The sequence below is a fragment of the Gossypium hirsutum genome, chromosome A09 (assembly GCF_007990345.1).
Source record: "Gossypium hirsutum isolate 1008001.06 chromosome A09, Gossypium_hirsutum_v2.1, whole genome shotgun sequence".
Classification (NCBI taxonomy): Eukaryota; Viridiplantae; Streptophyta; class Magnoliopsida; order Malvales; family Malvaceae; genus Gossypium; species Gossypium hirsutum.
In genome coordinates, this window is record NC_053432.1 from 85,188,006 (window position 1) to 85,203,506 (window position 15,501).

The window sequence follows — 15,501 nt, forward strand, 5'->3', positions numbered from 1 at the left end:
CTCAATATTACCGATTCAGTTTTCATTTAATTCACCAAACTATTCATCTCTAGTATATAATTCGTAATCAATACCATCGATATGTTCATCTAACATTTCAACTATAAAACAGCACCAAACAAATATATCAGCATCCGATCCCGACTCAATTTCGACTCAATCATGGCATGTACCTCCAGAATCTTTTCAGTACTTGACTTAATCCTAGAATCGGCTAAACCCGATTAGCTCTAATACCACTAAATGTAACGTCCCCTAACTCTATACCGTCGCTGGAACAGGGTTACAAGACATTACCAGTCAGTACAGCCCAATTCCGGTTATTAATTAAAATAAATATTCACTCTCACCCTAGTTTTAAGATGTCGTTCCATTAATGGGCCCTCGCGATCCAATATGAACAGTAAATTCAATTTGGAACTAATTTAGAATCACTACGAATTTTTTTTTTATAAATTTCAAAATTCATACTATATACCGTTGCCAACCATAATTTACTTATTTCATCAATACTTTTACAACCTAAATGACTCTCATTAAGCATCCTAGGTACATGCCATTATCAATACTCAACATACTTTATTTCTACTCAATTTTTAACCAAACTTAGACATAATTATCAATTTTTCATCATAAAACCATAATTTCGAAATTCTTTCAATTTAGTCCTTAAAGCATAAAACTTATGAATCACTTTACAATTCAATCCTTATTTCATTTCTAACTTGAATTTCTATCAATTTAGCCTTTAATTCATCATTTTACTCAACATGAACAATATTTATAAATCTAATAACTTTCAAAATATCAACTTAATTTCATCAAAACTTTGTTCTAAAGCTTTTAAAACATCAAAATTAAGTAAAAATGGCTAAATTGACATACCTATTAAAGTTTAAAGCTTCAAAACCTTGATTTTCCCTTTTCTCCATTTCTTTCTTTCTTTCCTTTCTTTCTCCCCTGTTCTTCTCTGTTTCAAAAGGTTAAAAATTAATATATGTGTATTAATAAATTTACACATGTATAAATAATAAATATTATAATAGTTTAATAATAAAATAAAGAAAATGAAATAAAAGAAATGAAAAAGAAAAAAAAAGCAAACGAAACAGAAACAGAGAAGAATAGGGGAGAAAGAAAGGAAAGAAAGAAAGAAAGGAAGAAAAGGGAAAATTAAGGTTTTGAAGCTTTAAACTTTAATAGGTATGTCAATTTAGCCCTTTTTACTTAATTTTGATGTTTTAAAAGCTTTAGAACAAAGTTTTGAAGAAATTAAGTTGATATTTTGAAAGTTATTAGATTTATAAATATTGTTCATGTTGAGTAAAACGATGAATTAAAGGCTAAATTGATAGAAATTCAAGTTAGAAATGAAATAAGGATTGAATTGTAAAGTAATTCATAAGTTTTATGCTTTAAGGACTAAATTGAAAGAATTTTGAAATTAAGGTTTTATGATGAAAAATTGATAATTGTGTCTAAGTTTGGTTAAAAATTGAGTAGAAATAAAGTATGTTGAGTATTGATAATGGCATGTACCTAGGATGTTTAATGAGAGTCATTTAGGTTGTAAAAGTATTGATGAAATAAGTAAATTATGGTTGGCAACGGTATATAGTATGAATTTTGAAATTTATAAAAAAAAAATTTTTAGTGATTCTAAATTAGTTCCAAATTGAATTTACTGTTCATATTGGATCGCGAGGGCCCATTAATGGGACGACATCTTAAAACTAGGGTGAGAGTGAATATTTATTTTAATTAATAACCGGAATTGGGCTGTACTGACTGGTAATGTCTTGTAACCCTGTTCCAGCGACGGTATAGGGTTAGGGGACGTTACATATGAAATTATCATAAATGTAAAAAGGAGTAAGAGAAATGGAAGTTCAGCTCTAAACATTAACTGTTGGGAAGAAACCGAATAACCGAAACAAAGCGAAAGCACAACCGGTGTTCTTTCTCACCCTATAACTCCTGTCAAAAATTATGGCAAGCACAATAGCACAAAATATATTCTCTAGCAACCTTAATAAACCACAAATCGACTAATGCAACCACAACAAAAATAAATAGAGACATCGATATTTTTACGTAGAAAACCCCTCTAAATTAAGGGTAAAAACCACAGGACTTTAGAGTCTAATCAAGAGCTCCACTATCATCAAATGTTAGACTACAAGATCACAATATCAAGCCTACAACAAGATCACAATATCAAGCCTACAACAAGATCACAATATCAAGCCTACAACAAGCATTCAACTTCAACAAGGCTAACAATATGTAATCTTTAGCAAAAGAGAGAAAAATGGGAGAACATCACCAAAAATGCAGCTGCTGAAAAACGGGTATTTCCGATGCTACAAGACTCAGATGAAAAATCCGACCGTACAAAGTCAAGAACACCTTATCGTCTAGCTGCTGTCCAAAAATCATCTCAATCGAACCACGGATGAACCTTCGATCGAAGAGTTGATCACTGCTGCACCAAACTTGAAAAACTGATTTTTCTCTTCTCTCTTTTTCTCCAACGAGCTTCAATCTCACTCTCTTTCTCTGGATGAAATTGAGAATTTTTCTCTCTTAAGAATGCTGCCCACTCCCACGTAAAAGCCCCCCCAAAAAATGGCTTTTGATAAAACCAAAAAGAAGGTAAAACATTGTGGCAGAAAGTATGGATTCTTCACATAGTGGGACCCATACCCAACATTAACAACAGAATAAATTTAGAATTTAATATTTTTATTTTTATTAAATTTAATCCCTTTTACCTTTTATAAAGAGTTAAATAAAAAAATTAATTTTAATTATCAACCATTTAAAGAAGGTGCTGGTTAAAACATAACAACAATATACATGTACTTCATAATATTTATTTTATTTTTAAGATTATTTATTAACATAACATATAGAATAAATAATGACATGTAGATAAAAATTAATTAAAAAAATAAAAGCGACTTTGGTGTAAATTTATATATTTACAAGTAGGGTAGAGAGGGCAAATATGTGAGTGTGAGGGCATTAGCTGTTATTTGTCACCAAACCAAATATCCTTTCTTTTGTATGGAAGCAGCATATAATTTAAGAAATTGAAAAAGTAGTATGAGTTTGTCGGCAATGCAGAGCTACAATGATTAGACAATGATACAATCTATCATCCATGAATATATATTAGATGGACTCATCATATTTCAAACTTAATAAATATACAGTTTCCATTAACAAGTAAAAACAACACCAATTTTTTTAATTATTGACAAACATCTTTTAACAATACATCACCATTTCAAACTTTGTTTTTCTTCTCTCTAAGCTTGTATAAATATAATACTAACCTCATAAATATATATTCGAGTAATTATAAAATAAAATAAAATAAATATAAAATATAAACGAATTAAAAACAATAAAAATTTGAATTAAAACTAACTCATCAAACTAAAATCTATATATAAAATAGCACATAATAAAATTCAAATCTAAATACTCAACCTGTTATGCATTTAAAATTGTACTAACTTTCGCCAAATAAAGTATTATCAACCATTCTTTCTTCTAGAGCTTTTTAGTAATATTTCCTTTCTTTTCTATTTTGCAACATTTTCTTGTGAGATTAATAGTAATGTGAAAATTTGTTTTCGATATCAAAGTCAGATACATCTCTGGGAGATCACATAAAGTGAATCTTACTACCATTAACCGCCGCTAGCAAAGATTACAACCTCTTGCAAATGGATGTGAAGAATGCATTTTTGCTTGAAGAGTTGGATCACGAGATCTACATAAACTAGTTGATGGGCTTCTAGAGTCAAGGTCATCTTGATTATGTATGTAAGTTGCAGAAAACAATTTATGGATTAAAGCACACATCGAGAGCTCAGTATAGTAAAATTGTTGAATTTCTTACTTTCAATATTTAGCCGATAAAAAAAATTATTAAAATTTGTTTGACAAGTTTAGGTTTTGGAGGAGAATGGAGCCAAATGTTAAAATATGAATGGAAGATGCAACAATGTAAAGACATTTTCTGACAAGTTTAGCATTGTTTTTAAGAAGCACTCTTGCGACAAAAAGTATCGCTAAACAAAATACTTTTTAAAATTTTCAAAGTACTTTTGGCACAAAAAATATTTTGCAAAACTATTTTTTTAACCAAGAGCAAAAGTAGAAAATTTTAATTTTTACGCAATTCAAGAATAAAAGTTGGTTATAGAAATATTTAGATTTTAGGTAATATCTAGTTTAATAGAAAGAAACAAAAGCCAAATTGGATTGGTTTACTACGTTAAAACGTTACTTAATTAACATCATTTCAACTTGATTCATTGCAAGTTGCTTAACCAACATGTCCCTCGACATTGCAACATGGCTAACCTTTTCCCTTTAGTTTTATTCCATATTTGTTTGATTTGATGTAAGGGAAACACCAGGTATAGCAAATTGACCGATACAGTCGTGGGTATGGTCCTTTTAAACACACTACTGGAATATATTCTGTCACCACCATGCCCATGTGGAACAGTTGGCCTTGCTTATAAAACCATAATCAATGTAGGCGTGAAACTGCTAGTTTTGCAGGCACCTGGAATCTTTTTTTCTTTTTGTCAATGGCTATAAATTTAGCCTTTCTCGATGCTTATTCGTAAGTTTGAGGAAGAGGGGTCTTGTATCGAGATTAAAGAGTCTTGTTGGGTAGCCAAGGATGACTTGCCTATATCCAAACAAGGATTTTGTGGAGAAGGAAGGTCAGTTTCATCTCTCTTGAGACTCCCACTTCACTTGCACGTAATTATAGTCCTTCTAATGCTTAGTGGGCAGTCACCTTTGGCTATCCTGACTGCCTCTTATCTTTCATACTTGACCAACATCTCTTCCATGCATAAAAGATCTTAAATGTACCTATCCACCATTGGAAAAGCTATCGAGTTTCAGGTGCACAAACTACTTAAAGCACTCGTGCACCTTTTTTAGGTTAAAATAGAATGGCAAAACCATATCTGCAATAAGAAACTTACTGATGTGTGGCCCCTCTCCTCTGATTCAATCAGTGCGGGTCGATATTAAGGCACAGAAACTTACTGACACCTTAAACGGATGGCTTACGGGATTTTAGGCCATAGAAAACTCTAATATCTTATGCATATTGAACAGAAGGTACTGAATGATAACAGCTTAACATACAAGAAATTTTCAACAATGGGAACCGTGCTTGAGGTGAGTAGCAGTATTTGTTTACTTGCCAACTAAATATTTACATAACCATGATGAGAAAGTGCAATTAAGGCAAACAGAAATTCGAACATGTTTTTTTTTTTTCATCCTAAAACACAATTTGCATGGTACGAGGAAAGTTCTAGAGGACTAGATATATGCTCCAACTCCTCATTTTCCGTGTGGACACCTGTATCGAGCACATATTCGGACATTGTTATGGAGGGTATGGTTCTCCAACTATATGGAAAAACATAGAAAAGAAAATTGAGCATACTCATGTCGGATACATACCCATACCCAACATTCACACCCGAATCTGAGTAATTTAAAGTACTTGAGATATAAATGCATATAAAGTAGTATGGAAATGCCGAAGGAGCACAGGAGTGTAGAAATGAAATGCGAAGATGTCTATAGCCAGTCCATAGTAAATTCACAATAAAAACAAGAAACAACTACTTAAATCCAGACAAACATCCCTCGAGCGATGGCGTCCTTGTTTGATTTCGAGCTCGAATAAGAATATGCGATGATAATCAACATAGAAAGAGCATTTCTGTATCTAATTGTAAAAACACATTCCATTTCATTAATCAAGAAGAATGAGAAAACCATAAGCAAAACGGTTGAAATTATCTGATATTGTTAATCACTTTCCTTATAACCAAAACAAAAGCTTATATTCTTTCACTGTTTTCCATTTAAGTTCTCAATCAACAACAGTTAGCTTAGTACTACCTTAACAAAAGCACAAAAACTACCTATTGATTTGATTCACCTATTTTTCTACAACAAAAAAAGGAAGTTGAACATAAGGCTGAAGCTCTTACATTGCCATGGCTGATCAAATTCTCCTTCCAAAAATCCATTTTGAAATATGTTAGGAAAAACCTTCACCAAGCTTCTGGATTGCGCAAAACATTTTCCTTCTTGAACCCACTGCATTTATTCCCATATCTTTCAAATCTTCCAATGTCAACAATGGCAAAACCTCATCATCCACTTCATGGATCTCGAAAATAGGGGCGTACCTTCCTAAACCCAAACTGTTTAACCATATCCTAACCCCATCTTCCTCACACGGCCTTATGTCGGAATCGGATAAGTCCGCCCGATCCGAAACCCTTGTACGAATTGGCCTCCTTTGATAAAGAAGTTCCCTTTCATTGGCCATGTTATCCAAAGAATGAACTGGACTGTGCTCTTTCATGGGACTTTCCGAGTTCTCCATGTCGAAATCATCGTTATCTTGATCACCACTATATCTATCATCTGTTTCTAAATTGTTGTTGTTAGTAGTGTTGGTACTGTTGCCGTTGATTATGACGTTTCCGCCGCTGAAATCGTCGAGTTTGGGGACCCAATTCGAGCGGACCCGTTTAGTGGCGGAGCCCCGTTTGTTGAAATCTTTGACCCTCCAGCTAGCAATTGCAACACCATCCAAATTGGTGTTGTTGTGGTCAGCTTCAGTTTCATCATCGTCAGTGGTGACATTGGTTAGGGCGCGAGTCTTGAATGACTTAGAAGTGACAGCGGCGGCGGAGTGGGGTTGGTGTTTCCATGGCTTGGTGGCGGCAGAAGAGGAGGAGGGCCTTCGGAGATGAGAATCGTGGGGTTGGTCACCGCCAATATCGCCTAAACGTACGCTGGGACGTCTCTGGCGTTTGGGTCCAACGGTGTCGGATGAAGCCACGACTAGGGGTGCTACGACGCCATTTAACTGGGCATCTGATGGCTGTATATCCGCCATGGGTTTGTTTTTATCAGATAAAAAGGAGGAGTTTTGGGCTCTGCAGTTTGGGTGGAGAGAGAGAAATAAAGTGGTGAAGTGAAGAGAGTGAATGGCGGATGTTGGGTTAGCGACGCGTGTCCCTCTAGTCTTTTCTTAGAAGAACCGACCAAAGTCTTCTCAATTTTGCTTCTTTGATTATCCTCCTCGTCTCTCAAATTTGTAATTAAGTGAAGTTTGAGTGGCTGTTGGTTGTAGCTGTTGGTATAATCCAGTTTAAATTTTGTTTTGTTATTTACTTTATTTATCTGTTCATTATCTTGCATTCTCTTGCCAAAATAAAAGTCGGTAAAATTCTACTAGATTTCAATAGTAAAGTTCTTCCTTTAAGATAATGGTAGCTTTTCAACAACAAAACATTTCTTAAACCTTACGTAATCTATTAAATCCCTCCCTACAACCAATCAAGGACACAGGATGTGAGACAAGAATGTCCTGTCAGCCGAGTAGCAAAAGCTAGGTGTTTTCAGTAGCCGTATGATCTGTTGGTAGAGTGTTGAACCCTTAGTTCCAATAACTAGGAATCAAGGTGAAGCTTTTGTTGACCTGATCAATCTTCAATGCAACGTGGTATGAATATATATATTCATCTTTCGTTGCCTCTCAAGAAGCATGATTGCTTGACTTTGATACAACATGCCTCAAAAAACTGAAACATTATGACAATTGATAAGAGACAAACTCAGGTATGAAAACGAAAACAGAAAAAATGGATTTTGATATGTACAATGCTTTTACAAAATCAGATCCTGGGTTTAATATCTCTGCTTCGCATATAGGTTAAAAATTGTGTCGGTAATTCAGCCAAAAGCGCTTGAACAATAGATACTTCACCACCTGCAATGGAAAACGATAGTTATAACCTAACTACAACTCATTTCCCAAGCATTTTAATTCTTCTTCTTATTTTTTTTGCATAGTACCATTGGAATGAGTAGACGACTAACCTTGTACATCCCTAAATGGAACAAATTGAACAATATCACGTGAAGCAACACGTCCGGTCGAGCTTTCAAGTCTTTCCCCTTTGTCTGCATCTAAAATCTGTAAAATAGGTTTAGTAATTTGATAACTCAATTGAGTCTTCTAGTCAAGTACCCGCCATTAATGAAGCAATCCTTCTCACTCAAATGGATATAAAAATCTTTTAAGTAGTAAGTACCTCCATTTCTTTGAAGTCTGCTCCTCCAACTCCAACAATGAGGATCGACAGTGGGAGATCTGATGCTTTTACCAGTGCATCTTTGGTTTCTTGGAGATCGGTCACAACTCCATCCTAGACAACATTAACAAGTATGAGACGCAGTGGAAAATTTAGCAACCATTTTCTAATAAAGAATGAATGTCAGCTACGGATACCATTTACATACAAGTTCCCAAAAGAAATCCCTTTCTTCCCTACATCTTACCGTGATAATCAACAAAACAAAGTACTTTTGAGCTTCATCTGCAAGAGATTGGCTGGCAATTAGTGCAGCTTTGTTAATCACATGTCCAAATAGTGTTGGTCCTGCAAGTGAAACATTGAAAAGGGCGCTTGTATAGGCCATCATAATGCCTCGGATTCCTTCAACCTGGGAGAGAATGCATAATTGGTTAATATTTTGGACACAGAGAGTAAAAGACAAGAGCAAAAAATGCACTGAAAATATATTTGTGACTGCAACTACTTACCTTACAGTAGTTATTGCTTCCATTCAAGTTGAAACAATGAGAAACTGGACCATCAATGGGCCGTGCTCCAAATCCCCATGCAGGAAAACACTTGTCTGTATCATAGAACTGCAATACTTCTCCAACCTCATAGATTGCCTGGTTGAAAAGATGCACTCACATATTGTTGGGTCCCCGAAAAAGGAAAAAAGGAAAAATTTATGGAGAACTTTCAATTCTTACTTTCTGGTATGCATTCTGCCGTCCAGATGGATCAATGTAATGCAAGGAATCAGGAAGACGGGGATTTCCATTTGAAGCTGATAGACCAGAATTAAAAGTTGAAATGTGCATAACCTATGGCACTTTTGGGAAGCAGCATGCGCAGCATGATATCTTCAACATATATCCATACAACTAACAGTTTCAAATTTATAAAACCAAATCCTATGGCCATATTTTAGGTATTCATCCTATAAAATCTTTTAAAAGTACAGGGAGAAGGGAACATCAAGAAACAAGAAGAGATGATAGCAGTAATGATCTTCGTGCTCTTAAAAATTGTTTGTTCAATTCACAACTATATTTTTAATCCAAAAAGTTCACCATAGGCCAGATTTATATTCATACTGGCTTACTTGTGTTACTATTTACTATACTGAATATCTTCCTTAAGTTCACAATTTTTCAGAACCTGTTCTATATTGGTTAAAATTTTAAGGAAATCAATTTGTCTTCCCAGCAAAGCAGAGAATATTATCAGAGGAGTTTAACTGCGAGCCCAATTGTAAATTTGGTGTTAAGGGACTAATAAAGCAATATATGGTGTATAGGGACCTTTGATCATGATAATGCTGATTCTGAAAGGCTTGGGTTGCAAATTTGCTAAAGGTACAAAGACCACTAATAAAAATTTGAATGGACATTTCTAAAGTAAGAACACGCATGTCACTTTTCCAACCGAACAGTAATAAAAAAAACTTGCAATAAATACACAAAACACAATGGAAAAGGCCATAAATAAGAGCTTTGAAATTCTGAATATAAATATGGTGAAAATATCCATGTTGCAAGATGCTATGAAACGAAAAGGGAGTATCCAAGTGCATGGCATCTTGATGTACCCAAGATGACTAAAGGGGAAATAATGATTATGCTTTGTGCGTCCAAGCAGACTTAATCTTTTAACATAAAAGATTGACATATAACTCAAATGCAAATAAGAAATAAGACCAGCACAAACAAAAAGAATTCCATATACGACATAGCTGACTACCTGACTTGATGCTTTGACCTCCTAAAAGTTAATCGAAAGAAAGTAATAAGGTCCATAAGAAAATTTTGTCAATGGTACTAGTAAACCGGATAGTACCTGTAAAATCAATAGCCACCATAAAGTTAAGTTCAAATCCCCCAGCCAGGTAATCCAGGAAGGTATGTTGGATAGTCTCAGAGAATTTTTCCACGAAAAGCTTGCTTTTTAATATCTGCAAAAAGGTTGGCAAATACCAAAATAAAGCCTAGTAAATGAAAATTGCATTATTCAATTAATTCCAGTTCATATAGTTATACCTTGTTCTCACAATCATGCCCAACCAGAGTTGGCAAAAATAAATTTTCTCCTTCCCTTCCAGAATGAATCTTTTCCAAATCTGCTAGTGACTTCTGGACTTTTCTGATTAAACCCAAGAAAGGAAGATAAATCAGCAAGTTTCCAACGGGATAAGGAAAAAGGAAAATAGGATCTACAATTACCCAATCAGATCATGCTTCCCATTGCTATTGAAGTTAAAGCACTCTATCACTAATGGACTATCCTGCATGTTTATTAGAAAACAAAATTCATAAGACGAGCAAGAAACAACAACAAAAAGGCTAACATATTAATAGATGCTCAACATCAAACATGAAAACATCTGCTCATGACACATGAATGTTTATATAGCTGATTGAATTGAGAGACAGCCCAGTAGAAATAACCAAATGCAACTATAAAAGAACTAAATGAACAAACTGATTGAAAGGAAAATCGTTGATCTCTCACAAGGCCTGAAAAGGCCAACATTAGACCAAATTAGCAGCAGCATGTAACAAAGTACAGATATAGTAGTTTTTGTCAAAAAGTACTACAAAAACGTTCTATACCTTGCTTCCTACTTGTTGAATATTCAAAAATACTGGCTTCCATGTTGGGTTATGATCATTCTTTAAGATTTCAGTTTTACATACAGGAATCGAAATCCCACTCTCCACAAGTTTTGATATTACCAAAAAGGGGTCCTGCAAAATAAGTCCAGAAGTGCACCAAATGATAACTAATATTCCTGATAAAATATAACAAAAAGAAAGTAAACTTGAAATCAGCGGTGCATACGCATTTTGAGAAGAGATCCTTAGATTCCAAATCTAAACAACTTAACATCATCTCTGCTGTAGTCCTTGAGCTAAAGCATTCCTCAGCATGCACAGTAAGTTTTCCATGGTGTTGGGAATGGGTTGATGAGACAGATTCAACTCTACGTACAAGATCCAAGGTTAAAGACCTGTTTGGTTTGGTTACAATCTGAAGACATAAAAACAATTTTTTGATGAGTAAAAACTTAGAAATTTAACAAAACGAAGTAAAGCAAAACAGCATGTGGCAACCCCTAGGTTTTATTTTAAAACTATGTGTTTTGCAATTAAACTAAGCATTCTAGCTCAACTACAATATAATACATCCTTGCATTGAAATAGTTAGCAAGGACAGGAACTAGAAAAGGAAAGATATAATTAGAAGATACTAATGCTATACCTCTGATAATGCACAACTTGCCTCACCAAGAGATTGCTGCTCCTCCAGCTTAAGCATCTGCACAGAATTGAGTACATATAAAATATTTCATGCTTATATGTTATATCACGTGAATGATTTGAGGAGGAACTTATGTATATTTCCAATAACAGAAGTGGAATCAAGCATGCTAATAAAATATGACTTCTAAGAAAACAAATCCTAAACAACTAAAACAAAGACTAATATTTATCACAAAAATAGTATACATATTTCCTCCAAGTTTTTCAGTGTGAAAACTTAAAATGTATATCACAAACACAGTATACATATTTTCTGAGTTTTTCAGTGTGTAAACTTAACTATTTAAAATGAGTGGAAGATTGGAAAGGAGGAACAAGAAAAGGCAGCATTACTCGAATATACCTTTACTTCAATATTGAGAAACTGAGTGTCAACATCAAAGACATGAAACCTGTGATCAAGTGTGATCCAACAAAGTAAATTTCAATGAAACAAATGAAACCATCATTTCGCAGACCAAAAAAAAAATGGATAGGAACTATAGAACTTACAGTAAGGTTTGGACAACCTCAAAATGATAAGCAATTGTGTACTTTTTGATCCATGTAGGATTCAATGAATTGAGAACTACTTCAGTACGAAATACTTCTATAACTGCTCCATCTCTTTCTTTAATATAAACCACCAGCATCGGGTCACTCTAAAGCAAACAAATCTTATGTATCAGGCTAAGTTTTCTGAAACAAAAATACGGTTCTTATGATTAACAAGTTAAGGATGGCAGCAAAGTACCTAAAATGATTAATTGATACAACAACTGCAATTGAAAATGTTGTAAGAGTGGACTGAGCGTTCAAACTAAAGCTAAGCATAAGCTTACTTTTCATTTATTATAGATTTTCAAATCTGTCCCTATCTCAGAAATTTTTCTTGAAATATCATCATATGAACAAAAGGGGCAATCAAAGTGATGGTAGTAATCCTAGAGCTAGTGAGATGATTTTTGTATTCATTAAGATCATATCCCAAGGATTTTAAGAGACATTTCTTGATCAATTTGGATATGGGATTAGTTAAAGAGTTCTTTAAGTACTTTGCATCATGTGAGTGCGTCAAATATTTGTTACTTGAAGCATGGCTTTAATTATAACTTTGGTCAAACTACTACTGTTATGACCAATCACGCAAGAACGCATCGTACTTCTTCTCAACAAATATGAGCTAGCATCTTTTTATTGATTTTATTAAATGCAAATATTAACTTATCTATATGGCATCTAAGTTTCAATTCAAAGAAAAAGGTTTACAAAGGCTTTCTCCATACAGAGTGCCTTCTGAACTTGAACTCCCTAATTTTAACTTCCCAATTCCACTTGTTTAAAGGCATAATTAAGTCACCCCACACCAGAAAACCCTCCACAAACTCTAATGCCAGCTATCAAACTAATGCAAACAAAGGCTACCCCTTAAGAGCAGAACTTCCATAAGCTTGAATCAATTGTTCACGATAATTCAATTTGAACAGCAAAGTACAAGTATGGTATTGGAAAATTACAACATTGAATTTGATGACTACATTGCTTGTAGAGCGAATAAGCTGGGGTCTATCTTTCCAGCATATTCATACACGAACATACCTTGGAGAATGCATCCCGGTCTCGCAAATTTGTAGCAGAAAATGATAACTGCAAAAAAAAAAAAATCACACTTAAGAGCCAATGCCACGGCAAATAGTTTGCAACAAAAGAACAAAGTAAAAAGAAGAATTTTCACAAATATAGATAAAGCGTAATAGACGCCAGCTTATCTAGTCAACACTGATCAAAACCAGAGACTCCAAATCTAAATAGTGATTTAAACCTAGAAATTTCTATTCTCTAAATTTGAAAAAAATGGTCAAATTAAGCCGTAAAAGAAGCAGCGTTAAACAGATTAGTGAATCATCAACTCTGCTGGGTAACAAAGCCAATTCGAACGTTCATTACAAGCTAAAACTAGGCAATTTGCTTAGTATCACTAAAAAAAAAAACCTCGATCTGAGAGAGGATGCCGTGGATGTCACGAGATTTTAAGTACATGTCGGCAGCGTCGATTTGGTTGCCAGTGATGGCGGCGGTGCCACCAACAGCTGCCATCCTGCCGCCGACGTCGGAGCAGCAATTTCCCATCTATAACTGTATTCACGAGCTGTTTTTTCAACTTCGACAAATCATAAACAATATATATGCATGAGCTCAAAAAATAAGGAAAAATTAATTATAAAGAAATTGAAGTAAAGAAAGAGAGAGGACAGAGTCTTCGATATTTATTAAAAAAATGGAAATAGTGGAGACTAAAATCGAGCTCTCAAGTTGTTCAGGCCAAAAAAAAAAAAAGAAAACTTTCAAGTTGTTGACTACTTTTTTTTTTTCTACAACTAGCTAAAGGCGCGTTTTGGGTCGTTATACAACTTTATATTATTTTTATCTATGAAGCCCTTTTAAAAAAATATATATATTATAAATTAAATTATGTGAAACTAGGTTCATTAAATTTTATATTATTTTATTCATTGATGAATAAAATGTTGAATTCAACTCGAGTCAAAATATAAATTTAAAAAAAGATTTTAACCAAATATAGATTTAAATCAAATTTTAACTAAAAAAATGTATAATAAGAAATTAACAATTAAAATTTTATCCGATCTCGTTTACTAGTGTTATTTTATAAATCTTTTTGTTGAAAATGTGAATAACTAACTTAAATTAAAAATTATTACAATTAAAAATCTATTGCTGCATTAATATTTCACTAAGACCGTTGATTAAAATGCTTTTTTTAAATCAATTTTTTTCTAAAATAATATTTTATTGAAGATTAGAGAAAGGGGTGGGGGGTCCAGTTTACAAACAATCAAATTAACTTTAGTGACTTGATGGACGTAAGGCATGATGGTATTTATTTAAAGATTAAAATAATATTATAATAATGTCTTCTTTCTTTTAATTTAATGGTCCCCACTTGTTTTATAAAAATAATAATTATTTTATTCAAAGAAATGGAAACATTACCATGATAAGCAACTAAACAAATAAAACTTCACATTTCACCCAAAAGTTTTCGATAATCTCTTTGAATTTGAGCAAAATCCTTTTCGGCTCAAAATAGTATTTGTAAAAATTTAATTATTAAATCGTAGCATAATAATATATTTTTATTTTTTAAACTTAAACAAATCAGACGGATTAATCAAATCTAGATTAATAACTCAACTTCCGTTTAAATAAAGAGGTTGAATTATATATGGTGAGGGGTCAAGTAGTGATCCAAAAAATTCTTAAATCCCTTACCCCGAGCCTATTTTACTACTCTTAAAAATATTCGCAGATTAATGTTTTAATTTACATATAAATATAAGCTAGTCCCAGCTAATTTCAACCTATCAAATCAGATGAATAATTCGATCTTTAATCAGACACTCTAATCAGACACTCAACTCGGTTTCCTAATAAGAAAAAAGAGTTTATTGAAGAGCAGCTGAAAAGGACAATTCATACATGGCAGGCAAGTCGTGAAACAGAAAGAATTGTCGACAATGGCCGGACCCCACAAAAGGCAGAATTAGTCACCTGTCGGCGGCTTTGTTCACCGCTAAACTCCTAAAAGCAAAGCATAATTAGTATACCACACCCCATACCCATGTAATTGGCAAAGGCCTCTCTTCTTTTCTGTTTATATATATATATATTATGTTCATCAGGACGGTATATCAAATCATAAATTAACTAGGCATTGATAATGGACAACTAAACAAATGATTTTTTTATGACCCCACTGACTTTACATATAGCATATTATAAATAGATTTTTAATATCTAGTGATACTGTTTAATATCTCTCATATGTAAAGAGGTCTTGGATATCGTGAAAGTGAAGACAATGAGCGACAGATTAAGGAAACCCCATCATGGAGTTTTATGGTGCACAATTATGGAATCGAAGAGCTGTCTTCTTAGCGAATCATAGAGATCCAAGCCAAGAGTAGTGGAAATCAATTACT

General features: G+C 33.6%; 2 protein-coding genes across 3 annotated transcripts; both read right to left on the reverse strand.

Annotated features, from left to right (window-relative positions):
- Positions 1–5,118: 5,118 nt before the first annotated feature.
- LOC107939831 (ankyrin repeat and SAM domain-containing protein 6) lies at positions 5,119–7,237 on the reverse strand. Its single transcript, XM_016873216.2, has 2 exons — positions 6,051–7,237; positions 5,119–5,407 (listed from the first exon to the last, which is right to left on the reverse strand). Exon 1 carries the CDS (start codon positions 6,968–6,970, stop codon positions 6,101–6,103), a length of 870 nt encoding a protein of 289 aa, XP_016728705.1. The 5' UTR covers positions 6,971–7,237; the 3' UTR covers positions 5,119–5,407; positions 6,051–6,100.
- Positions 7,238–7,313: 76 nt separating this feature from the next.
- On the reverse strand, positions 7,314–13,889 carry LOC107939830 (protein BONZAI 2). Of its 2 annotated transcripts, none has more exons than XM_016873214.2 (17): positions 13,490–13,889; positions 13,097–13,144; positions 12,011–12,159; positions 11,862–11,910; positions 11,457–11,513; positions 11,037–11,225; positions 10,808–10,942; positions 10,418–10,479; positions 10,235–10,337; positions 10,035–10,149; positions 8,906–8,982; positions 8,684–8,821; positions 8,419–8,583; positions 8,172–8,285; positions 7,957–8,053; positions 7,737–7,846; positions 7,314–7,658 (listed from the first exon to the last, which is right to left on the reverse strand). In XM_016873214.2, exons 1-16 carry the CDS (start codon positions 13,625–13,627, stop codon positions 7,752–7,754), a joined length of 1,731 nt encoding a protein of 576 aa, XP_016728703.1. In that variant the 5' UTR covers positions 13,628–13,889; the 3' UTR covers positions 7,314–7,658; positions 7,737–7,751. The 2 variants fall into 2 exon arrangements, with proteins under 2 accessions (XP_016728703.1, XP_016728704.1); XM_016873215.1 differs by having other exon boundaries at positions 12,011–12,196; positions 13,490–13,622.
- Positions 13,890–15,501: the final 1,612 nt, after the last annotated feature.

What these genes read in the sequence shown, in the direction of transcription:
- LOC107939831 (XM_016873216.2), bottom strand. Translation starts at nt 6,970, where the DNA reads ATGGCGGATATACAGCCATCAGATGCCCAGTTAAATGGCGTCGTAGCA.
- LOC107939830 (XM_016873214.2), bottom strand. Translation starts at nt 13,627, where the DNA reads ATGGGAAATTGCTGCTCCGACGTCGGCGGCAGGATGGCAGCTGTTGGT. An exon ending in TTCTCAATATTGAAGTAAAG is followed by an intron (nt 11,514 to 11,861) that starts GTATATTCGAGT and finishes AATTCTGTGCAG; the next exon opens with ATGCTTAAGCTGGAGGAGCA. An exon ending in GAAGCAATAACTACTGTAAG is followed by an intron (nt 8,584 to 8,683) that starts GTAAGTAGTTGC and finishes ATTCTCTCCCAG; the next exon opens with GTTGAAGGAATCCGAGGCAT.